This window comes from Salvia hispanica, chromosome 6 (assembly GCF_023119035.1).
Source record: "Salvia hispanica cultivar TCC Black 2014 chromosome 6, UniMelb_Shisp_WGS_1.0, whole genome shotgun sequence".
In the NCBI taxonomy this organism is placed as follows: Eukaryota; Viridiplantae; Streptophyta; class Magnoliopsida; order Lamiales; family Lamiaceae; genus Salvia; species Salvia hispanica.
Genome location: NC_062970.1, coordinates 37,732,813 through 37,758,198, shown reverse-complemented (window position 1 = coordinate 37,758,198; position 25,386 = coordinate 37,732,813). Strand labels below are relative to the sequence as shown.

Genomic DNA, 25,386 nt, shown 5'->3' with positions numbered 1-25,386 from the left:
GTTGGAGTTTTATTACTCTATGAATAATAAATAAATGTTTCTTGCTAAGTCCACTCTTGGAATTAATAAGATATTAATTAATTAAGTCCATAGCAGACATTGATTAATTAATGGACATTTATATCTTAAGCGCGGGAAATAAATAATAAAAGTGGAAACCCGGATTACTTGTAATTTCGGATTTGGATGGGGAGAGTTCAATATTACTTCTGTAGTGGCTGCTCGTAATATTCCAATATAAGCTTGTATTAAATTGTGGGTTCAATTTAATTAGTAAAAAGCTAATTGGGCGAGCCCATATCCAAAACCTTCCATAGATCCCCTGTCTGGGCCCAAAAGGAACTTAATATAAATAGGAGAATAAAGGAGACAGAATAATCACAATTTTCATTCTCAAAATTTTCGAAAATTTCGAACTCTCCAGCTGAGGAGAATTTCGAATTCTACTCCCTTTTCTAAAAGGATTTCTTCTGTCTTCTTTATTCGAGTCCTAGTATTTTGATAAGATCAGCCCACCCTGATATCGAGATACAGTTCGGGAACCAGAGAGAAGATCCGTGGTCTAGTATTGAAGATCATCACGTGGAGAAGGCGCGAGCAATCGTCGATTCTTTGGAGAATCAAATCGGTAACTCTAAACCGTAGAAATCATGTTTAGGATTTATTTTCTATGAGCATGAATTATTTGCGTTCTAGCATGCAATTATCTGTTTAACATGTGAATTGATTAATCGCATAATCGGTCAAATAGATCCGTGTCTGATTTATTTGTTTGTACAAGTCTTCCGATATGCAATATGGAATGATATAATGGAACGGTATGGATTAGAAGACGTGCACTGGTTTGGATCAATGTTTGAAGATAGAGAATTCTGGGTTCCTGCTTATTTTCGAGATTTTCCCATGGGGTCGCTTCTTAGGACTACATCGATGTCTGAATCGGAGAATAGCTTTTTTAAAAACTACACAAAGCCACGTGCAAATCTTGTACAGTTCATCAATTTCTTTAATTATGCTGTGGGAGATCAAAGGAATGCCAATTCACGATTGAACTACTTGGATTACTCAACTATTCCTGATTTGTCAACCCAATTGCCTATTGAGAAGCATGCATCTACAATCTACACTGATTCTATTTTCAAACATGTACAACAGGAAATAAGTATGGTATGTGAGATTGTTTCTATAACTACTGTTGAGGATAACATCAAGATGCATCAGGTCAAGGACCAATATGGTAGAACATGGGATGTTAAGTATGATTGTAAGCAAGACACATTCGACTGTAGTTGCAAGAAGTTTTCCAGAATTGGTTTGTTATGTTGTCATATATTTTGTTTGTTGAAGAATAAGTCTGCTAATCTCATTCCTGAGAAATATTTTGGTCGAAGGTGGTTGAAGAGCTCTTTACTAAAGGCAGCCCATGGTCTACCATCTGAGGAACAACAACCATTTGAACGTGTGCTCCATTTTTAACCTTATTTGTAAAAATTCTATTTTTCAGTCAGAGAAATGATAGTATTTATTGTAATAATGTTATCTTTTATCTTGCAGATTTGGATGAAAAGCAGGAAGTTAAGAAAAAGTTGTTCTCCAACTTTTATCGATTAGTCCAAAAGTCTGAGGGAAGTATGGATCATTTGTCTTTGTTAAGTGCTGGTCTTGATGATTTGGAAGAGCATATATTTGGAAATTGTGCAGCACCTTCAGTCATTGAAAAGAAGAAGATGGTTGAGGATTTTTATGGAATGGCAGTACCTGATGTAATTGATGTACATCCTCCAGACGTTGTTAGTACCAAAGGATCAGCTAGTGGCAGAGTAGCAAAGAGGCAGAGTGCAATAAGGAAAGCAAATAAGCCTCTACGACGGTGTGGTAAATGTCATGAGATGGGTCGTCATGATTCAAGAAATTGTGGTAGAGTCAATGAGAAGACAGATTGAAGCCATTTGATATACTTTAGGTATTTTTGGTGTATAAAATGACATTTTTGTTTAATAAAATGATACTTTGGGCTTATAAAATGACATTTTGGCTGATAACATGATTCTTTTGTTTATAAACTGATAAAATGATACTTTAACCTGAAAAAATGATACTCGCAGCAAATAAAATGACAATAACCTTATAAAATGATGTATAAGCTGGAAAAAATGACATATAAGCTGATAAAATGATACTACTCAACGGATAAAATGATATTTTAACCTGACAAAATGATATATTGTCTGATATATTCGAAACCACTATTACAAAACGTTATTCTCAAGTCAAACAAGCTAGTATTCAGGGGGTTTAAATTCTCTTATCATCTTTTCAACATCAATTTCTCCTTTTTTGCTGTCATTCTCAAACTTCTTCTGGATCATTGTAAATGTGTCAAAAGCCTTCTTGTTAGTATCTCCAATAAGCAATGCTTCAGTATATCTGGCACGGAGTTTTATGAAAGACTCTGTTCCCTTCTTCGTTAAACCCGAATTCCAGTTACGAACAGGACCACCCATGTAAGTCTCCAAATGGCGCATCACATAAATTCCACAGTCAACTTTATTTGTATCGTTCTGCCATGGCATATTCATGTATCTGGTTTTTGACAGTTTGACAGTTCTTCCCATTGATGGATTGACTCCATTTCCAAGATAAGTTCGGAAGAAATTTCTCTATTCAAATAACACAAAACATACATGAGGTTGATTAAAAATGATATTATGTTCCGTACTGAATTATATTCAATGCATTTTAACTAATAAATATTGAATGCATTTAACTAAACATACCAGAGTACTTGGTGCATCTTCATATTTCTTCTCAAGTAAATCTTCACTAACCAGAGAATTGTCAATCACATCCATCATTTGCATTTTGAGATTGAAGCAGATGATATAATAATGTTCGTACGCCCAGATCGGAAAGAATATCTAATTTTCAAAACATTATATACAAATGTCATTTTCAAAAATATAGGTATGTTGTTCTGTAAGGGATGTGATCATATCATAACCCATATTTATGGTGATAACCTAATAACCCTCATTTTATGGACGAAAAGTATCATTTTATAGAACAGAATATCATTTTATGGACGAAAAATATCATTTTATCATGTATAAATATCATTTTTAGTAAAAATGATACTTTTGACCCATAAAATGATAGGGTTATTAGCTTATCACATAAATATGGGTTATCATTATAACGCACCCCTGTTCTGTAATGTATATCTAATTATGACTTACCAGGTCATAATTTTCCCATTTGAAATTTTCAATCTTTGACACAAATTCATTCAAGTTTGAGCAAAATCTTTCTCGACTCTCTGCTTCAGTCCAACCAGATCTCCTTGCAGTAATGTTGTAAATCTGTCATGTTTACATTTTTGTAAATATATTTAACTTTTAATGTAATACTATTATTTATTTACTCGTTTACTGTACCGTAGGTGCGGTGTTGATGAAAAGACGACTCGGTGATGCCTTTGATTTGAATTTTTCATTGTAGTTGAGGAACACAACCCATGCATCTATGATGTTGATCCTGACGTATGTACGTGGAGCAAGGCTGTGGAAGTCAATCTTGAACATTGTGATCTTGTCGTTCTCATAAACTACCTCATAACTGATTTCAAATTCATATTTAATGTTAGTTAAAAGAACTGAATAAGAATATAATTATGTAATTCAAAACTTACTATTCACTTTCTTCATGTGTCATCAACCAGTACATTATATCTCTCTCTTCTTTATTCAGTTTTCCTTTCAGATTTACTGCTCTGACATTGTAGGGAGAGCACATTGCTTCAACAATTTTCTTTGTTGTTCTGACCACTTTCTCCTTTTCGACTGGAGGTTCTGGAGAAACCATCTTCTTCCCTTTGTCCTTATTCAAATTTTCTTCTCTCTGTTTTAAAACTTCATCATCTCCTGATTCACCATTTATATCCTCCATGACAGTGGATATTATGTTATCAACTCTGTCAAGCTTTCATTTAAAAAAATATAAATTGTTATTGACAGAAGAGATATTATTTTACCCATAGTAACTATCATTTTATCAGCTATGACATAAAAATCTAAAACTATCAGCCAAAAATCATGCAATACCTTCAGAATATAACATAAAAATGAATTATATTTATCAGCTATGACTATCATTTTATCAGCCAAAAGTATCATTTTATCAGCCAAAAGTATCATTTTATTAGTAAGAAGTATCATTTTATCTTGCAAGTATCATTTTGTCATTATATAATTCAGAAGTATCATTTTATCACCTATGACTATCATTTTATCAGCTATGACACGTCTGAAAAGTATCATTTTATCAGCTATGACTATCATTTTATCAGCTATGACACGTCTGAAAAGTATCATTTTATCAGCTATGACTATCATTTTATCAGCCAAAAGTATCATTTTATCAGCTAAAACTATCATTATGAAACAAAAGTATCATTTTATCCGCTTAAACTATCATTTTATGATGCAAAAGTATCAGTTTTCAAATAAAACAGAACCACCAAAAAACATCATTAAACCTATATCATTTTAACCATATAAACAATCATTTTATGTACTTAAACTATCATTTTTAAAAGTTACCTCATATTCTTCATTCTGAACTTCTTTCTCTGAAACTTTTTCCTTTTCTTTTCGAGCTGCTTTATCAGCCATTTCCTTTTCACTTTCATTCTGTTTCTCTTGCTCGTTTTGCACCTCATCATCTTTTTCCTTCTCCATATCCTTTTCCCGATTAAATTCTTGATTCTCATTAGGACTGTCGTCACATTCAGGTATCAGAGTGAAGGTAGGGAACTCATTCCTATTTTTCAGTATATATGTCCTCTCAGCAGCTTTAGTTAACTCAATCATGATATCAATCCATTCAGGATCATCAGTTTCATCATTGTTTATAGCCTGTGTCATTGTATTCTGACTTTCTATAACATGCTGCACACCTTCCTCTCTCAATCCCATTGCATTTCTTGTTGTATCACAGATTATCTTAAAGCTATTGAGATTCCTGAGTTTATCCGGCGCTGCTTCAAGGACATCAACAATCTTCAACATTGAGGCTTTAACATCCTTTGCAGCTCCCTTCCATTCATTTATGAAATTCTCCCATTCACTGGTTGTCCCCTCTTCATCATGATCATTTGTCTTCAAACCTTCTACATCTTGAGATTCATCATCTTCGTCATCTTCATCATTTTCTTCATGTGGCTTCTTTTTATATCGGTCATACTTATGACCTAGACCAAAAGCTGAATTCTCCATTTCTGCTCTTTGTCTTTCTTTCAACAGTTCGGCAGTCCATCCTTTAACTGTTGGATAACATCTTGGCACCATTTTTTTTTCAAAGACAATCCTGTCCACGTAACAAGCCTACATTAAACAAAAACTAAATATTAGTTTTTCTGTAAATAGATTCATAGACAATGGAAAACAAATATATTCTTACCACTACAAAGATAACTGGCCCGGTAAATATCTTTGCTGTGTTTTTTTTCCACCTCTTTTGTGTTTCATGCAATCTAGATATGACATAGCTACACCAATTGTATTGTTTGATCTTCTCAACATCAGCTATGTAATCTAAAATTTTTGGCCTCATATTTCCATCAGCAGGAGTGTTAATCAAGGCATACTCCATGAGAACCATAAAAGTCCATTTAAACAACTCACCACCTTCTTTGTCTCTCTCCATCTGCTCTACAACATACTTTGGCACCATTTTTTTCTCTCCACCTTTACAGAATCTAGCAATTTCAGTTTTGATGTGGATATTTTTCTGAAATTTGGTTTTATTGATAGGTAAAGATCCAATCGGGAACCCAAGAGTTATGTGAACATCTTCATCATCTAAAAACAGTGATTCCCCACTGTTCAACTCAATTGATGAACTTTTATGGTTAAAGTTGTAGATCAGATAATACCCCAATGCTCTTGGGAAACTTCTTATATTGAAGTTTAGGAGTGCGCCAAACCCAATCTCTCGAACAGCTCTTCTTTGATTCTTGTTTAGAGATTGAAGCATGTCAAAAGTCAGTATTCCTTCTTCCTGCCAAAGTTGCTGTCTTAATGACTGTAATATCTTCAACAACTTTTTCCTTGCCCTTCTTTGAAGTTGTCTTACCATCAGTTGCATCATCATTCTTTCTTTTCTTCTTATTTTTTATATGTTCTACTTCTTCTGCTAATGTTCTATGTTCATCATCATCAACATCACGAATGTTCTTTCCTAATAAACAAAAGATTCCAGTGTGTTAAACAGTTTATGTAATTATATAAAGTCAAAGTATCATTTTATCTCATGAAACTATCATTTTATAATCTGAAACTATCATTTTATCAAGGGCAATTATCATTTTTTTATCTTCTGAAACTATCATTTTATAATCTGAAACTATCATTTTATCAAGGGCAATTATCATTTTATCTTTTGAAACTATCATTTTCTAAATTTCAATGAGTTCAAAAAAGCAGAGAGGGCATAACTTGTCACTTAAGTAGAACAAAACACTATTCACAAAGTATCATTTTATCATTTTCAGAAACTATCATTTTATGCACCCAAAGTATCATTTTATCAAGCAAAAGCACAATTTCTACATTTAAACAGATCATCCAAACACATAGCAACACACACACACACAAAAACACAGAGACACACACAACAACACACACAAACACAGCAGCAGTAGCATCAGGACACACACACACACAAACATAAAGTATCATTTTATCCCATGAAACTATCATTTTATAATCTGAAACTATCATTTTATCAAGGGCAATTATCATTTTATCTTCTGAAACTATCATTTTCTAAATTTCAATGAGTTCAAAAAAGCAGAGAGGGCATAACTTGTCACTTAAGTAGAACAAAACACTATTCAGAAACTATCATTTTATGCACCCAAAGTATCATTTTATCAAGCAAAAGCACAATTTCTACATTTAAACAGATCATCCAAACACACACACACACACACACACAGCAAAACACACATAAACAAAGCAAAACACACACACAAACACAGAAAAACACACACCAGCAGCACACACAGCAAAATGTAAATCTAAATATATAGATTGTTCTCAATATTGTCATGCATGAACGATATTGTATAAATATAAGAAATATCTACACTAAAAAACTACAGAATCTAAAAAAAATCGAGAAAATCTCCAGCAAAATGATAAATCGAGCAAAATCAAAAGTGAAATAAGTAATAAACTTCATCCAACCTTTCTTCGATGATGCTCGAGCGTTTTCCTTCGACATATTCCAGAATTTTGATGATTTTTCCTTCGATTCGTAGGGTTTGAAACGCGATTCAGAGGGTTTTAGTGTGAGAGAAATTGAATGCAGGGTTTGAGTGTGAGAGAAATTGAATGGAGCGTTTGAGTCAAGTTTTCTTCTTTCCCACCAAATTTTAAAATGAAATGACAATTTTGCCCTTAATATATCCGAAAATGATAGTTTTATTTGATAAAATGATAGTTTTGTTAGATTAAATCTAGACCACATATTTTAAAAATGTGTGGTGGAGATTTAGTTATAGGGTTATCACACAAATTGGGGTTATCATTATAACGCACCCCATATATATATATATAGAGTCCCATTATCCACAAATCCACTCTTAAAGACCGAACCACCGAACCCTACCAAATTAGGGCTTTTAGATCTAGTTTTTTATGGATAAGATACAGAAATTTATAAATTATTTTCGCCTTCATCACGAGCCTATTTTAATTCATCTGAAGGTAAATAAGTCATACTAACATGTTACGAAGATTTAACTTCGTTCCAGAATATATTACTTCATTCTAGTAGGTTTTTACTTCATTCCAGTAGGTTTTTACTTCATTCCAGTACGTAAATGTGGTTTCGCCGTCGCGTGCCGTTCTTTCTCTCTACAATATCTATCACCAACGCCATGACGCTAATATGGTTTAATAAACACATGGAATAATGTAATAAATTATTGGAATGAAGTATGTGTAGAAGCATTTGAAGTCCTACTGGAATGAAGTAAAAATCTTATCCAATGAAGTAATAACGTTTCTGAATGAAGTAATAAACTCACTTGAATAAATTGCATTTTTAAATGTTAATCAAGCAAAAACCCACGTCAATGAATTTGAATGAAGCATATGTTGAATCATTTCAAAACCTACTGGAAGCAAGTAAAAACATGTTGTAGTTTCAAGGTATTACGTACAGAATGAAGTAATAAACCTATATAATGAAGTAAAATGGGCTTGTAATGAAGCCGAAAAAATTTTCACAGCAGCACATCTCATCAAAAAAACTAGATCTAATGGCCCAGATTTAGTCTCTAGTTCGGTCTTTAAAATTGGTTGCAATATTTCTTGTCCAGCAATATCCGACACACTATACAACAATCTATAGATTGTTGTCTAGTGTTTGTAATATTGATGTGTAACGTTTATAATATTGTTGTATAAGCGGTGTCACGGTGTCATTTTAAGAGGGGTTGTCATTTTAACACAAACATATATATATATATATATATATATGTATAGGTGGGAGTGATCAAAACAAGTATGTGCTTAAATCAAGAAATGCAGCCCAAATCTTGGCCCTGGGATTAAATGATCTAATGGTCAATAATTAACCAAAAATACGGAAGGTCATAATTAAGCAGTTTTAGGTCATATTATAAAATTCTGGTTTATGTCATGTTAAGATCATTTTAGGTCATGCTAACAAGCATGACCTAAAAATAAACTAACTATGACCTAAAAATACTCTACGTATGACTGTGTTCTGCGTTTCTGTATTTAATCTAGTTTTCATAGATCAGAACCATATATATATATATATAGGGGTGCACTAGGGTGCCACCATAGATAGGATAACACCATACCACCAATATAGTCCGTTAGATCTCGTTTATGGACACCTAGGATTAAGTTTCGTGAAAAAACACGGGTTTGCAGTGTACTGTATTAGATATTGCAAATCGTGGTAAGCTGCAATATTGTTGTGGTAAGACTGCAATATTCAATGAACAAGACTGCAATCTGGTAACACGTAAAATTAGAAATTTCCTATTTTACCCCTCCGTGTTTTTACACGTGGCAGCATGACAAGCACACGATTTTCAGATCCAATGGCCTAAAATGGTGGTATGGTGTTACAATAATGAGGGTTGTCATCTTAATACATCCCTATATATATATATATATATAGGTATATATATATATATATATATATATATATATATATATATATATATATATATAGGGTTGTGTTAAAATGACAACACCTCTTAAAGTAACACCATACCACCATTCCTAGCCAATCATTTGTACATGTGGACGAGGTAATAAGCTGCCATGTTATATATATATATATATATATATATATATATATAGGGGCGCACTATGGTCCATAAGGCAAATTCTGTCAAAAATCAAAGCAAATCTCAGCCCTTGGATCCTCAGATTAGATGGTTGTGATCATAATATCCGAGATACATTATTACACTAAAAGCGTTACATTATTAACTAGGCTACATTATTAGACTGCACAATCTACATTATTAGACTACAGCGTGTTACATTATTAGCCGAGCTACATTATTAGACTACACAATCTACATTATTAGGTGACACGTGGCATTAATCTAACGGTTACATTACAGGATCCAATGGCTGAGATTTGCTTTGATTTTTGACAGAATTTCACTTATGGACCTGATCACATCCCTATATATATATATATATATATATAGGGTTTTGATCTATGAAAACTAGATTTAAATACAGAAACGCAGAACACGGTCATACGTAAGGCATTTTTAGGTCATAGTTAGTTTATTTTTAGGTCATGCTAACAAAGCATGACCTAAAATGATCTTAACATGACATAAACCCAAATTTTATAATATGACCTAAAACTGCTTAATTATGACCTTCCGTATTTTTGGTTAATTATTGACCATTAGATCATCTAATCCTAGGGCCAAGATTTGGGCTGCATTTCTTGATTTAAGCACATACTTATTTTGATCACTCCCCTATATATATATATATATATATATATATATATATATATATATATATATATATATATATATATATATTTTAATTTTATGAAGATTTGTTAAATTTTTGTAAGTTAAGTTAATATTTTTATTTTGATATCAATAGAATAACAAAGTAGTGAAATGTTTTCTTTGTATAGAGTTTTGCTTTATAATTAAACATGTTGTAATTGTTGGTTTTATTAGGATGTCGTGTTATGGACCAGAAGATTCTTCTGTATTGCATTATCAGCATAGTCACATATCTCGCAAGGCGTGGGCAGGTGAGGAAACAACTCCTTTCAATAGTCGACTCTTTGAGGCGCATTTTTGGGAAATAGATAATCATCACAGACGCGTGACTGATTATGTCTGCAGATTTGGTTTTGGTAGAGTTTATTTATGTGGGAAGTCTCTAGATGTATGCCACATCATATATCCAAACCAATTCCAATTTTTTCACATATCATTGAAACTAGCAGATAATAAGGTATCATTTCATTCAATATAATATATGATTTTGCACGAGAAGGATCATAAGCAACACCCAAACCTGAGACCTAAATAATTTTCTCATTCCAATATAAACTCACAAACACCATCAATCCTGCAAAATAAGTACGATAAAACATCATATACTCTAATCATATACTCTAGATTCAACAAAATTAAATATTCAACAAAGTTCAATACCAAATTTAAAAAATTCAACAATAAATTACCCTAATTCTATAAACAATAATTATATGGAGTAGTTTACAATTTCAATACCAAGTTCAATAGAATGCTTCGATTATATATTTATTTTACAATGGCTAAATATAACTAAATCAATGGCTAAATTCAATGTTTTCTTCTCACACAATGTCAAATCATGAACCTTAAATGTATACCAAACTAAAATATAGCAATAATAATCGAAATTAAGGGTAAAAAATTACCTAACAACACTTAGGAATAAGAGCAGCTAGATGTCGGATTCACTTCGATTTTCGCCGGCTAGAGACGTTGGGATCGAGGGGCGTCGCTGAGAGTGAGAGAGTGAGCGGGGTGGAAGTAAGGTAGAAGCATTCTGGACTGGAACGTAATGAGTTTGCTGCGTGTATAAGGCAGACACGCACGAGCGTGAGGCGTGTTTGAATTAAACACGCGAGAGGAGCTCGCGTCTTTCCCTTCGATGGAATTTTTTTTTTGCGGGTACAAATGGCGGATAAGTGCTCCCTGAAGGTAGTTTCATTGAAAAAAGCCTCTGATCCCTAGCTGAACAACTACGAATTATGAATATATTTAGGTTTTGTTGCAAAAAGAAGAAGGAATGAAGGAAAGAAGACATAAACTAATTCCAGCTGGGGATAAAATCGGAAGGATATATTGTAAACTGATTCTTCAATGAAATCCTACATCAATCTTCATAGAATTCCTTTTTGCATACCACCAAAATCGAGTTGCATCGCCAGAATTCATTCTTTAGAGTTTAGCCTAGCTAATTCATATACAATTATCTTATCCGTAATCAATGTTCTCGATTCGTATTGTGTAATTGGGGAAATAATTTGAAGTTTTTATTGATTAGCAACTTCTTGAGTAATTTACTAACTAGTAGTACTATAATGATAAGCAACTTTAGTCGTTAAATGTCATACTTTGCCATTTTTACATATCATACTTTACTGTTAAATGTCATACATTGCCATTTTTACATATCATACTTTACTTTTACTATATTTAATAAAAAATCTTCATCTTTTACTAATTCATTTCACTCATGATATTATTATAAAACTAATACTAATATAGAAAACGATACTCATATTCCCCTATCTTTTATCGCACATTTATTCACATATCATAAATTGGTGTGTATTCCAAATGAGCAACTAATGACTAGAGGAATTGATGTTGTGTAGTTTGATAGTAGTAAAGATTAAAGAACATTAAGTCGGTCCTATTATTCAAACTTGATCTATAATCATCTAAATTAGGTTCAAAATCATAAAATTGCCACAAATTTATGTTAACTAAAGGTTGACTGATTTTATAATTATGTCTAGATTATCTTTTATCTGTTACTTTAAACGAGACAGTGACTAATTCAGAAAATGTATGCAATAATGGTATGGATTATGGCATGAGAGAATATTTTGACAATGAATTTCAGAACAATATTAAAAATTTATTAAGAATTTCAGCACATTTCTGAATAAATTTTGTAATGCCAAATTAAAGTTGATAGCGTGATGGGCCACTCCTAGGAAATGGACTATTTTTGGATCCACAGAAGTACACGGGCCCACTGGACTCTGCATTATAATTTTATCTCATTTTCCAATTACTATTAAAATTGGTTCGTTTATTACCAAGTCCAATGTTAATGGAGTGTTATAACATATCTAAGATCAACTTACTAGATGAACTCAAAATACTCCTACTAACTAAATATAAATCAAAGTCAAATTTATCGGCCGTGGATTTTGAACATTTAAATTATGTTAATGCAGTAATAATAAGATACTTAATTGTTAGAGATTATATATGCAATATTGTTGTTGAAATGTATCAAATAATACATCATTTTAAAGTGAAAAATGTAAGTGACTTCGAGTAAAATAAATCCGAAATATTTGTGTGTATGAAGAAAATATTTGAAAAGATTCAAAATTGGGAGATAAAGAAGATATAAAATGAATTAAATGATCGATTCTCAAAGAATGTACACAAATGTAGCAATATGCATATGTTTAATGGAATACATGCCTGAATTAAGAATAGTGCTTATCGTTATAAATTTATGAATAATAATGAAAACTTCCGTTTATAATAAACTACATCAAATTTTTTTATATTCACTTCTTTCCCTTTTTCGATCTTGATTTGATGTGTTAGTTGTAAACAACCATGCAAATCTAACACGTCTTTATGCATTAGATTTGTCACGAGCCTCAAATTTCTAGATGATCCAAATCCTAAAAAGATGGAGCAACAAACAAATCTAGCACTGTAGGTATTTCTTACTACTACTTCTTTAAAAAAAATCAAAAAATATTGTGAATTATGTTAGAGGAAGATAAACAAGGATAAACACAAATATAAAATAAATGAATACATAAATTGTTTACTCAATACTACATAGTATATCTATGTTTACAGGTGATGTTACACCGGAGATTTCATTATAACTTTTGGAGGCAACTTGAAATTTCTCAAACTCATTTTAGATTCTTCCTTTATTCTTGAGAAATGGTAGATTATTTTGTTTGGATGCCAAAGCACTATACTTTTTCAAAGTGTCATGCTTGGCTTCTATTCCAAACAATATTTTTTTTACTTTAATTCTTAATTCCAATTTATTCCACTAGTAAAACAGAGTATGTGTTTATTTAGAAAACATTGGCCGATTTTATATTAAAGTAATTCTTAATTCCAAAAATTTCCCTTAATGAAATAGTGGCCATTTTGGGTTACAACATTTTGCGACAAACGGGCTACGTTTGTCCCAGCAAATTTCTCAAAATCTATTTCTGATTCGTCGTTTGTTATTGAGTAGATTAATAGGAGTATCATGCAAAGCATTGTCATTTTTAAGAGTATCATGCAAAGCTTCAACTCCTAAGTAATTCTTAATTCCAATTTTTCCCATTAATAAAATAGTGGCCACTTTGATAGTACTATTTGTTTATAAAACAGTGGCCAATTTCTAAGTATAGTTCTCTTAAGTCCAAAATTTTCCATTAAAAATAGAGGCCAATTTGATTGTTTTTTGTTTTTACTCTTACACACAAGGTTAACCGACTTTAACTGGATAATGCAACCGCTAATCCTATATAATGCCATTTTATTAGGTTGAGAGGCTAAGAGCATCCACAGCACATCTCTTAGCGGTCTTGATCTCGTCTCTAAGAGACGAGACCGCATCGAGATAGCGATGCGGGACGCTATTTCGTCTCCATCTCGTCGCTTGGCTCATCCGGGAGAGGCGTCTCGCAAGATAGCTCGCCACGCACCTTGGCAACGTGGCATGCTCCTGTTCGTGCGTGACGCCCACTCTCCGGCCCGCGAGTGGACATCGTTAAATCCGTTGAAAATTTTTGTTTTTTGTTTTTTTTAAATTCAGGAAAATTCGAAAATAAAAAAAAAATATTGTAATTTTCAATTTTTGTATTTATCAATATTGTAATAAAAATCAAAAATAAAAAAAAATACTCCATAGGATTTCAATTATGTATTTTTCGTATTTTCAGATGTTGTAATTTTCGTGGTTTTAATGATTTAATGAATTATTAGTATTAATTTAATATTTCAATGAAATATTAATTGAATTTGTTGGAAATAAAAATAAAAAATAAAAAATGAAATTGAATGAATAGTTAAGGGATGAGATAGTTAAGAGATGGAGGGATGCATGTGTTGTCTCTCTTAATTAAGAGATTGGGTGAAAAGTACAGTGGGGCCCATGAATAGTGAAGAGATGAGACGGTTAAGAGACGGATAAGACTATGTTTATCAGCAACCACTCAATCCAACCCAACCATCCACTTTTCTTATATTTAATTAATTTCTATCTCCCCTACATCATCTTTCATATCATCAATATTCATCCAACCCAACTACACATTTTTTCATAGTTAATCAATGACCACCCAACAACACCATTATATATTTTTTATAGTATTAATTTTTAACAATATTATTATTATATAAATTATTTATTATTGCACAGTAAATTTATAAAAAAAAATAATAAATAACAAACTAAAAATTATAAAATCGAACAATAAAAGGGACTACAAAATAAGAAATTATACCAAAGAAAGTATTATATGAGGAAACAAATGAGATTTTTTTTATATGTAAAACTATAGCAAATGTGGTCTCTATTTGTAGAGGATGAAAAATTATAAAATTTGGTATAATTTTTATAATTTTTATAATTTTTTAATTAATATATTAAAGATATATAAATTTTAGTAAAATAAAATATCAACCAAGAGAGAGACCAAGCGGTCGGTGGTTGCACTGTTAGGTTTGGTATACTGAAAAGCATGTTTTGAGCAAGTTTCGCTCGAATAGAATCTTGCTTGTATACGTAAAACTCTATAATCCACTTTTAACCCGATTCAGTATTATTCGAGCAGTTTCGCACGAATAGAATCAGTATATTATTACATTGTGTTTGCTTGTGCATTTATAAGATGTTTTATAAACATTTAAATGTATAAGAAGCAAACAAAGTCTAAGTCTTTTGCTTAGTAGACCGGTTGTGGGCGTCGTCCACTTTAAGGTAACACGGTCCGATCTATGCAATGCTTTGCAAAAGAAAAAGAAGAATTTCACAACCCAGATAGGCTTAGACTACCTATCGTGAAAGGTTGCAATGACAGATCCGATTATTTCTAAGCCTTACCGAAATAAGATGACGTTGGTGTGGTATAGCACTGAATGGATCTAACAGCAAGACGTGTCTTTATGCTATCTACCTGAAAGACTAGGTCTTGATAAATAACTATTTCTTAATCTACATACGTTAGCATTGAGCATACGGTATTGATTATGCACTACTTTGACTTATCAAATGGTGCGGGTTTTTCGCAACCCAATAATCCCTGATATATTGGGTAGTGGTGATTAATATCTAGCGGTGCTAGGTTTGCTATTATGTTGAATCGTGTGCGAGGTGAGTCTCGATTGATAATGTCCTCAAGAGGAGCTCGAACAATGTTTTATTATTCAGAAAACTGGCCAGTTGGAGTTTTATCACTCTGTGAATAATAAATAAGTGTTTCTTGCTAAGTCCACTCTTGGAATTAATAAGATGTTAATTAATTAAGTCCATAGCAGAGATTAATTAATTAATGGACATTTATATCTTAAGCACGTGAAATAAATAATATAAATAACGGAAATCCGGATTACTTGTAATTTCGGATTTGGATGGGGAGTGCAATATTACTTCTGTAGTGGCTGCTCGTAATATTCCAATATAAGCTTGTATTAAATTGTGGGTTCAATTTAATTAGTAAAAAGCTAATTGGGGGAGCTCATATCCAAAACCTTTTATAGATCCCTGACTAGGCCCAATATGAACTTAATATAAACAGGAGAATAAAAGAGAGACAGAATCACAATTATTATTAGATGAAATTTTCGTCCCCCTCTCTAATATTCGATTCCTAGTATTTTGATAAGATCAGTCCACCCTGATATCGAGATATAGTTCGGGAACCAGTCAGAAGATCCGTGGTCTAGTATTGAAGATCATCACGTGGAGAAGGCGCGAGCAATCGTCGATTATTTGGAGAATCAAAATCGGTAACCCTAAACCGTAAAGATCATGTTTAGGATTTATATTTTCTAAGCATGAATTATTTGCGTTCTAGCATGCTTATCTATTTAACATGTGATTTGATTAATCGCATAATCGGTCAAATAGATCCGTATCTGATTTATTTATTTTGTGCAAGTCTTTCGCTGTGCAAGGGGCACCAAACCCCATCATGCACACCATCCCACCACAGTTGAAGAGAGAGAGACCAGCTTTGATAATATATATTTTTTTAATTATGAAATAACCTGGCGGTCGGGCGGTCAAGCATAGCATCCACAATGGATGCCCTAATGAAAGCCCTAGTGAGAGCCCTAGTGTTTGCCACACCAGCATGCCTTATCTCTCTGCAATGGTGGAACCCTAGTGGATACCCAATCTCTTATCCACTTTTCATTTTAATTTTAAATCATTGTTTTGTAATTTTGTTTTTAATTAAACTAAAATACCAAAATATATTATATTAAACACCACAAATGCAAAAAAAAACTACATTATTTAATTTAAAAGTGAAACTACATCATAATTAGCTAAAAAAAAATTACATTAAAACTAAAATGAAAAGTGAAGAAAAATGGAGTATTTGTAGTGGTTTAATTAGGGTTTAAATAATAAAAAAAAAATAGAAAATGATCGGGACCGGGCATCGGCCTGCAATGGGCGCCCGATCTCACACCCGATGGATCGGACGAGAGATGGGGCGCGACCGAACTCTCGGTCGTCCTCGGGCATGCCCAAGACTTGCAATGGATGTCCAATCTCAGCCGATTGGACGTGAGATCGTGCATCAATTGTTAATGCTCTAAGAGACAAAGACGCGGATGACCTAATTATTTTATTATTTGAGGTATGATCATTTTTTTTAGTCACGTAATCACAATATTCTAGTAACAAACGTTTATGTGTCTGTTAAAAGAACTACCTCCAGTCTTTATAAATCTCATGTCGTTAGTTTTGTCTATTCCCACTAATTGCCTAATTTAGTTTTGTCTATTCCCACTAATTGCCTAATTTAGTTTTGTTATTTTGATAAAGGATGCCATATTTCACTAATTACTCTTTTTTATATAATAATAATAATAACACTTCATTTGTCATCTAAATTTTTTACATATAACTAATAAAATAAGACAAATAAAAAAAAATTAATTAAGTGTTAGACTATAATAATAATAAAAAATTCTTTGTTTAGAACTGTTCTAATTTTAAAATACAATCCAAAATAAAGTAAAATTAATTTAACTTTAAACACGGAATGAAATACAATTGAATATTTTAATAAAAAAAAAGAAAAAAAAAAAAGAGAAAGATTTATTTTCAAATAGTATACTAGTACTATTTTTTAGAAAATCAAACATGCACAAAAAAAAGGAAATGTGGATATTTAAAGAGAGAGTATTAACAATTTTTTTCAAACCAGCATTACCGCTAGTTAAAGATATTGTAATTTGTAGAGAAGTTTTATATGAAAGATTTAGAAGTTTTATATGAAAGATTTAATACAGTACAGTACTACTTTGTTGTGGGAATTTACTTAGGAGAGAGATAAGATGGATGATTGATGAGAGAGTAGAACGATGGAGAGGTGCAGCAGACTTGGCAGATGGTTTTTTAACCTTTTCCCTCTTCAAAAATAATTCACTTCCTTTTTCCACACTCGCATCTACCACTCTCTCTTTCTCTCTCCACATTTACTTACATGCAATAGCTGCACTGTTTCCCTCTCTCTCTCAACACACATCCCTCTCACTGCAGGGCTGTCTGGCAATACGATGTGATTGAACATGACTAAAGCCAGAGCGGCAGAGCCTGCTCTTTCTTTCCATTGCACATTTTTCAACAATCTTTACAGCATTTGTAATTATATTCCTGTTCACCATCTTCCTCCTTTCACTCTCTCCCTTTCACTCATTTCGGTGAATCCAACACTCCAACCTTTTGCTTAGTGTACCACTTTCTCTTCTAGCTTCATATCCAACTTCCCCATTATAGGTGTAAGAAAAAAATCTCATCTTGGACTTGGAGGTCTAGATAGACTGTAATTCTATCTATGAGAAGTGGGCTATGGCTGGTTCTTGCAAAAGATATGTTCTTGGATTTCTGGTGGTGCTGCTGAGCTTTGCTTCTGTGGAGTGTCATGGTGATGGTGAGTGTTGGTTGGCCTTTTAAAAATTTGGGTCATGTCATCATTCTTGGCTTATTTTAGGGCATGGTATTGGAGTTTAATATTTTAATCATTTAATTACTATCTATCTTTTCGCATACTGTTTGGCCTTATTGCATAATCACGTCATAGTCACACCTTAATTAAACCTTGTGGTTTTTTGTCCCTATTAGCTTATGACTTAACAAATCTCTGTTCCATCACTTAACCTTCAATTGTGCGTGTGAGTTTTTAAATCTAGTACTACTCCTAGTATCTTATTTGATGGTGAACCAGAGAAGACTTTCTTTTCCTCTTTTGATATTTTTTAGCTTAATTTTTCTTGAACTTTGTGGATAAGGTATTGTTTTGCTGGAAGTAAAGAAGTCCTTTAGAGATGTTGATAATGTGCTGTATGACTGGACTGACACTCCATCTTCAGACTATTGTGTTTGGAGAGGAATCGGTTGTGATAATGCCACCTTCAATGTGGTTTCACTGTAAGTTTATGGAGTTTTTTTATTCATATATCAGTTTCAATGTTTGCTAATTCTTTGTTTTATTAATTGTTTTAGATTTCAGTTTATCATTCTTGAAATTTGTGTTGCAGAAATCTTTCAGGCTTGAATCTTGATGGGGAAATTTCACCTGCTATAGGGCAGCTAAAGAGTCTGGTTTCTATGTAGATTACTAGTACTTTTTTTTTAATTTTCCACTTTGCATAAGTTTTTAGCAATCTAATTCCATGTTTTTCATCTCAAACTAGTGACTTGAGGGCGAATCGACTCTCTGGCCAAATCCCGGATGAGATTGGGGATTGCACTTCTTTAGAGAGCTTGTAAGTTCATATCTTCATCAATGTAAATTTAGATTAAAAAGCTGAGATGAGATTGGGGATTGCATTCGAATTTTATGATGATCTTGATCTTGATTGCATTACTGTCAGGGACCTATCATTCAATGAGCTCTTTGGGGATATTCCCTTCTCAATTTCAAAGCTTAAGCAACTAGAGACTTTGTAAGTCCAATTGAATTGCAATTATTTGATATTCACATTTACTTGCATCTAATTTATTTTCTTACTATTGCGTTCGTCACCTGTAATATATGACAGGGTTCTGAAAAATAATCAGTTAACTGGTCCTATCCCTTCAACACTCTCGCAGATTCCTAACTTGAAAATTCTGTGAGTGCCATTAGAATTTGATATCCCACTCTTTTCGACTACGATGGCGATAGATTTGTGAGGAACTGTTTCCTTTTCCTGCTCCAGGGATTTGGCTCAGAATAGGTTCAGTGGAGAAATACCAAGATTGTTATACTGGAATGAAGTTCTTCAATACCTGTGAGTTTAATGCTCTTTACTTTGGCTTTTATCGCTCCAACTTGAATAAAGAATGGTCGTTTTATTTCCTCTTTTTGCTTTTGGTTTAGGGGACTTAGAGGTAACAACCTCCAAGGTTCATTATCTCCAGATTTGTGCCAGCTAACCGGACTGTGGTATTTGTAAGTTATCCGTCCTTCCCAATCACTTAAATCTCCTCCAACACGTTGCATCTTTTACACTTTCTGAGGAGTGTGTGTATCTTTAATGTGCCAGTGATGTTAGAAATAATAGCTTGAGTGGTTCGATTCCTGAAAACATCGGCAACTGCACTTCGTTCCAGGTTTTGTATGTATCTGACTGGCAGTTTATTCCGATTATGAAACATGGTTGATGTAATTAAGTTAAATATTGTGTGTTGATGTTAGGGATTTGTCATACAACAATTTCACGGGAGACATTCCATTCAATATTGGATTTCTTCAAGTTGCTACCTTGTAAGTTTTTCCCTTTCGTTAAGTTTGTGGCGGCTTACTTTATGATGCATTGAAAATATTTGATGCCTAACAAATCCTTGTTCTTTTAGGTCCTTGCAGAATAACCATTTCTCTGGGCAGATTCCATCAGTTATTGGCCTAATGCAAGCATTAGCAGTTTTGTAAGCACCTTTCATTCTCGTTTCCCCCACATTCCTTGTTTTCTCACGTTTGAATTAAAAATTTGTACTACATTATTTCAGGGACCTAAGTTTTAATATGTTGAGTGGAACGATCCCGCCAATTCTTGGAAATTTGACTTACACTGAGAAACTGTAAGTAACTGAATTCTTCTTACCGTGGCGTTCAATCAGATTAGATGACATTATGCAATGTCTTGTGCATTTACTCATCATCTCGAACAGGTATCTTCACGCTAACAAGCTCACAGGATCGATTCCCCCAGAGCTTGGAAATATGACAAAACTTCACTATCTGTATGAATCTCAACTTCTAATGAATACAATAAAGCTTTTCTCCGATCATCGGTTCTAATACCTTCTTTCATTTGTTAAGGGAATTGAACGATAATCAGCTCTCAGGGCGTATTCCCCCAGAACTTGGGAAGCTAACAGATTTATTTGACCTGTAAGTTCTTCATTCAAACAGTCATATTAGACTGATCTTTATTGATAAGAAGAGTCACGCGTTTTAGCTTGTACTTGCAGAAATGTAGCTAATAATCACTTGGAGGGGCCGATACCAAATAATCTCAGTTCGTGTACAAACCTTAATAATCTGTGAGTATCTATCTCATCTTGAACCCTGATATTCTTGCATTAAAAAACATTCCTTACATCTCTAGGTCTGAAATTTCATATTCTGATTTGATAACAGCAATGTGCATGGAAACAAATTGAACGGAACTGTTCCCTTGGCATTTCAAAAGCTCGAAAGTATGACGTATTTGTGAGTTCCTTCTGCTTACTCCGATTTCATCATCTCTCTATGTTCAGCTAAGTTTGATCATTTCATTTTTGTGGTTGCAAATATTTCCAAGTTTCACTATTTACTTTCATTGGATAGGAACCTATCCTCCAACAATCTCACAGGTCCCATTCCCATCGAGCTGTCTCGTATTGGCAATCTGGACACGCTGTAAGTGATACCTTCACGCATTGAACAAATAAGGCCCTCATGTGTATCTAATTTCTTGATTGATTCGGGCAGAGACCTCTCAAATAATAAGATTAGTGGTGGCATGCCCTCCTCTCTTGGCGACTTGGAACATCTCTTGAAACTGTGAGTCGTTAGTATTTTGGTTTGAAGTTGCAAGACTCCTTTAAATTTGACATTGTTTGGTTTTTTTTGCAGTAATTTAAGCAATAATTATTTGACGGGCTACATACCGGCTGAGTTTGGAAATTTGAGAAGCATTATGGAGATGTAAGGAATTATATTATATATGCTCAAACGTTACAACTAATCATATATTTATCTTTCCTGGTTGCAATACATTAAATTTTTTTCCTTTTTTGTGTAGAGATCTTTCAAACAATCACCTCTCAGGTCAAATTCCCGAAGAGCTTAGCCAGCTTCAAAATCTCTTCATGCTGTAAGAGCAGAGTGTGTGCGTGTGTGTGTGTTTGCGTGCTATCTTTCGTTATTATCATTATTTTCTTAAACAGTCCTTTTATGACTTGTTCGCAGGAAGCTGGAATACAACAATATATCCGGTGATGTGATGTCGCTTGCCAACTGCCTCAGTCTTACTGTCCTGTAGGTTTACTGTCAAAACTATGTTTAATTTGTTACACATGCAAAGCAGTTTCATGGTCTGACACTCTTGTTGTTACAGGAACGTGTCATACAACAATCTTGTCGGATTTATTCCCACGGCCAAAAACTTCTCAAGGTTTCCACCTGAGAGGTGGGGTATTCCTCTAGTTCCTTATACCTAAAACCAGGGCTCTGATTCAGCTATTAATACTCCTTGGCTCTTTCCTGTTTCAGTTTTGTAGGCAATCCGGGACTCTGTGGCTATTGGCACAGCTCAAACTGTCGTGTGCCTCGTCCCTCTGAGCGAGGTTAGAGCGTGACATCTCAAGAAAATGACTTTCCTAACCTTATGGTGGTACAAGTAATGGGCTAATATTAGCATAACATTTTGCTTTCCAGTCTCGATTTCTAAAGCAGCTATACTCGGAATAGCCCTCGGTGCCATGGTGATTCTTCTCATGATCTTGTTTGCAGCTTGTCGTCCCCACCATCCAAAGCCTTTCACAGTCTGGCCTCCTGTTAAACTAGGTTCACCATCTAATGTTTCCCTATCATCATAGCATAACTCGAAATATATTCTCATAGATCAATTTGTCTCTTGTACAGTTAACTACTCATCTCCAAAGCTCGTTATCCTTCACATGAACATGGCTCTTCACGTGTACGAAGATATAATGAGGATGACAGAGAATTTGAGCGAGAAATATGTTATTGGCTATGGAGCGTCAAGCACTGTGTACAAATGTGTCCTCAAGAACTGCCGGCCTGTGGCTGTCAAGAAACTCTACTCTCACTATCCACAGTGTCTGAAAGAATTTGAGACAGAGCTGAACACAGTGGGGAGCATCAAGCATCGCAATCTCGTTAGTCTGCAAGGATACTCACTCTCCCCTTCGGGATACCTTCTATTCTACGACTACATGGAAAACGGAAGCCTCTGGGACGTTCTCCACGGTAAAGCTCTGTTGGATTAGATCATAATCTATACCTATTACCTAGATTCGTTGAATCTTGTCACAAAAATGCTATCTTGCAGGAACTACAAAAAAGAAGAAACTTGAGTGGAACACTCGTCTCCGTATTGCACTAGGCGCTGCACAGGGGCTCGCGTATCTTCACCATGATTGTAGCCCTCGGATCATCCACAGGGACGTGAAGTCATCCAACATTTTACTCGACAAGGACTACGAAGCTCATCTCACAGATTTTGGCATCGCCAAGAGCCTATGCACATCCAAGACTCACACTTCGACGTTTTTGATGGGGACTATTGGCTACATCGATCCTGAATATGCTCGGACAAACCGTCTAACAGAGAAATCTGATGTCTATAGCTATGGGATTGTGCTTCTCGAGCTGCTCACCGGATGGAAAGCCGTGGACAACGAGTCCAATCTCCATCAACTGGTAAGTTTTTCTACAATAAAAATAGGAAATTAAGGACTTCATTTCTTGAAGGACTATGATTTGGTGATCAGATTCTGGAAAAGGCAGCAAACAACTCAGTGATGGAAACTGTGGACCCCAAGATCACGGAGACGTGCTCGGATCTCGGGGATATAAAGAAGGTGTTTCAACTTGCCCTGTTGTGCACAAAGCGACAGCCCTCGGATAGGCCAACGATGCATGAGGTGGTTCGTGTGCTCGGGAGCCTAGTGCTCCCTCCGGATGCTAAACTGATGCCTCCGGTGTCTCTACCGTCTAACAAGGGTGAGTGCTACGTGGACGAGTATGCAAATCTCAAGACTCCTCACTTGATCAACTGCCCTTCTATTAGCACATCAGATGCCCAGCTCTTCCTAGAATTTGGTCAAGTGATTTCTCAGAATAATGTCTGAATTAAGATGATAGGAAAATAGGCAAGAATCCGAGAATATGTTGTAGAAAAACTAAATGGCAGCAGCCGCAGTTGTAATTAGGAGCTGTCTACTTAATTATTTTGTTACTTGATCAATTTAAGATGGAAATTTGGTATGAAAAAAGTGGGAATTATTGTAGCAAGGGTGTTTTGGGGATTTAGTTAAGGGACAGACCACTCTCTATCTCTTGATACCTGTGTGTGTCTCTCTGTCATGGAGATTTTGGGCTCACACTCTTAGGCATATGGGTATAAGTGTTCGTACATAATAATAATTGTTGTGGACCATCTTATCTTGATAGACTTGTCTCAATTCTTTTTAACAGTCTTGCACTTGTGGGGCTATGCCTTGTTTAATTTCTGCTCTCCATTCTTCCATGGGTGGCCCTCCATCTATACCTAACATTCGACATGGTGACGTCTTCTTGGTTGAGCTATATGTGCTCGGCAATGCATTTTTGGTGGAGCTATATCGGTAGCAGCTTCCCCTCTACAGGGACAGCCCCCTATTGCCCTTGTCCGAGTAACAGAGGGGGGACGGGATGCTTGCAATGCGTCGTGTCCCCCATTGAGCATCCGTGTTACAGTATATTATTGCCACAATGCAACTATATTTTGTACCGACTTAAAATGACAAGTGCAGTTTCAATGACAGTGGCCATGAATCATGATCTAGAAAATGTTGCTCACAATGCACCTATATTTGTAATCAATTTATAGTGAGAAATTTATGCACTACGTTAATTTAACGTTCATTTTTTTGTAGGTTACATTTTCCCCATTTTCTAGTTGTGGGCCAAATCAATTTGTACAAGAAACACTGATTCGACTAATGTGCTAACCAAAAGAATCTCCTGATTAATAGTAGTATTTTTCACTGCAGCCCTAATAATTTCAAGATTATGATCATCATATACAACGCAAATTGAATTAAGAATGTAAACCCAATGCGTTGAGTTTGGGAAAAGGGTTGTTGGAGTATTTAACGACTAAAAGAGAAAATCATGAAATGTCACGTAAGAAATTATTGACAATGTTGTTGAAGTGGCCTGAGTCTTCAAGTTGGGGAACGTGCGATGTGTTGTGTATGACTTCTAATCTCGCATTTTCACCCACCAATCTGCATTTACGTAAAAACCAATATGTATTATATATATACTCCATCTTGCAACATTAATTTGAGTAATATTTGAATTATATAATTCTCAAATATTATTAGTTGACGTACTTCTCGAGTTCAACTGCTTTCTCTAGTAAAAATATCTTGTCATGCTCTCCCCACACGATCAAAACTTTCTGCGCATTCCATCAAACAAGTTTTATTACCTTTATGTTAAACTACATACTTTACGTGATATACTAATACCTTAAAAGTTGGATTGACGTCATTAATTTATTCATTTTTTAAGTTACAAAGAAACTGGATAAAT

The 25,386-nt window shown here is 34.2% G+C and overlaps 4 protein-coding genes across 5 annotated transcripts in view; 3 read left to right on the top strand and 1 right to left on the bottom strand.

Moving 5' to 3' along the window:
- Positions 1–428, top strand: part of LOC125195273 (natterin-2-like) — a 1,087-nt gene extending 659 nt beyond the window's left edge. The window contains exon 2 of the mRNA XM_048093449.1: positions 425–428. Coding sequence (XP_047949406.1) covers positions 425–428 — 4 coding nt within the window. The remainder of the gene's footprint in view (positions 1–424) is intronic.
- Positions 429–801: 373 nt separating this feature from the next.
- Positions 802–1,943, top strand: LOC125195272 (protein FAR1-RELATED SEQUENCE 5-like). The gene is made up of 2 exons (XM_048093448.1): positions 802–1,459; positions 1,555–1,943. The coding sequence occupies exons 1-2, from the start codon at positions 811–813 to the stop codon at positions 1,941–1,943; spliced, it is 1,038 nt and encodes a 345-aa protein (XP_047949405.1). The 5' UTR covers positions 802–810.
- Positions 1,944–18,043: 16,100 nt separating this feature from the next.
- On the top strand, positions 18,044–24,095 carry LOC125196313 (LRR receptor-like serine/threonine-protein kinase ERECTA). Its single transcript, XM_048094776.1, has 27 exons — positions 18,044–18,522; positions 18,881–19,019; positions 19,130–19,201; positions 19,286–19,357; positions 19,466–19,537; positions 19,634–19,705; positions 19,793–19,864; positions 19,954–20,025; positions 20,120–20,191; positions 20,272–20,340; positions 20,430–20,501; positions 20,583–20,654; positions 20,745–20,816; positions 20,896–20,967; positions 21,048–21,119; positions 21,217–21,288; positions 21,406–21,477; positions 21,550–21,621; positions 21,694–21,765; positions 21,863–21,934; positions 22,030–22,098; positions 22,178–22,249; positions 22,333–22,406; positions 22,498–22,626; positions 22,705–23,052; positions 23,135–23,505; positions 23,577–24,095. The coding sequence occupies exons 1-27, from the start codon at positions 18,441–18,443 to the stop codon at positions 23,934–23,936; spliced, it is 2,937 nt and encodes a 978-aa protein (XP_047950733.1). The 5' UTR covers positions 18,044–18,440; the 3' UTR covers positions 23,937–24,095.
- Positions 24,096–24,794: 699 nt separating this feature from the next.
- LOC125196684 (2-hydroxymuconate semialdehyde hydrolase-like) overlaps positions 24,795–25,386 on the bottom strand; it is a 2,255-nt gene continuing 1,663 nt past the window's right edge. Inside the window, exons 4-5 of one of the 2 annotated variants that reach the window (XM_048095296.1) lie at positions 25,185–25,252; positions 24,795–25,076 (exon numbers count right to left, since the gene is read on the bottom strand). In XM_048095296.1, the coding sequence (XP_047951253.1) occupies positions 24,959–25,076; positions 25,185–25,252 (186 nt within the window). In that variant the 3' untranslated portion in view covers positions 24,795–24,958. The remainder of the gene's footprint in view (positions 25,077–25,184; positions 25,253–25,386) is intronic. The other variant, XM_048095297.1, reaches the window with a different exon arrangement.

Excerpts from the sequence above, each read along its gene's own strand:
- LOC125195272 (XM_048093448.1), top strand. The coding sequence starts at position 811 with ATGGAACGGTATGGATTAGAAGACGTGCACTGGTTTGGATCAATGTTT. Across the intron at positions 1,460-1,554 it reads GGAACAACAACCATTTGAAC|ATTTGGATGAAAAGCAGGAA; the intron begins GTGTGCTCCATT and ends TTTATCTTGCAG.
- LOC125196313 (XM_048094776.1), top strand. The coding sequence starts at position 18,441 with ATGGCTGGTTCTTGCAAAAGATATGTTCTTGGATTTCTGGTGGTGCTG. Across the intron at positions 19,202-19,285 it reads CTAAAGAGTCTGGTTTCTAT|TGACTTGAGGGCGAATCGAC; the intron begins GTAGATTACTAG and ends ATCTCAAACTAG. Across the intron at positions 19,358-19,465 it reads TGCACTTCTTTAGAGAGCTT|GGACCTATCATTCAATGAGC; the intron begins GTAAGTTCATAT and ends CATTACTGTCAG.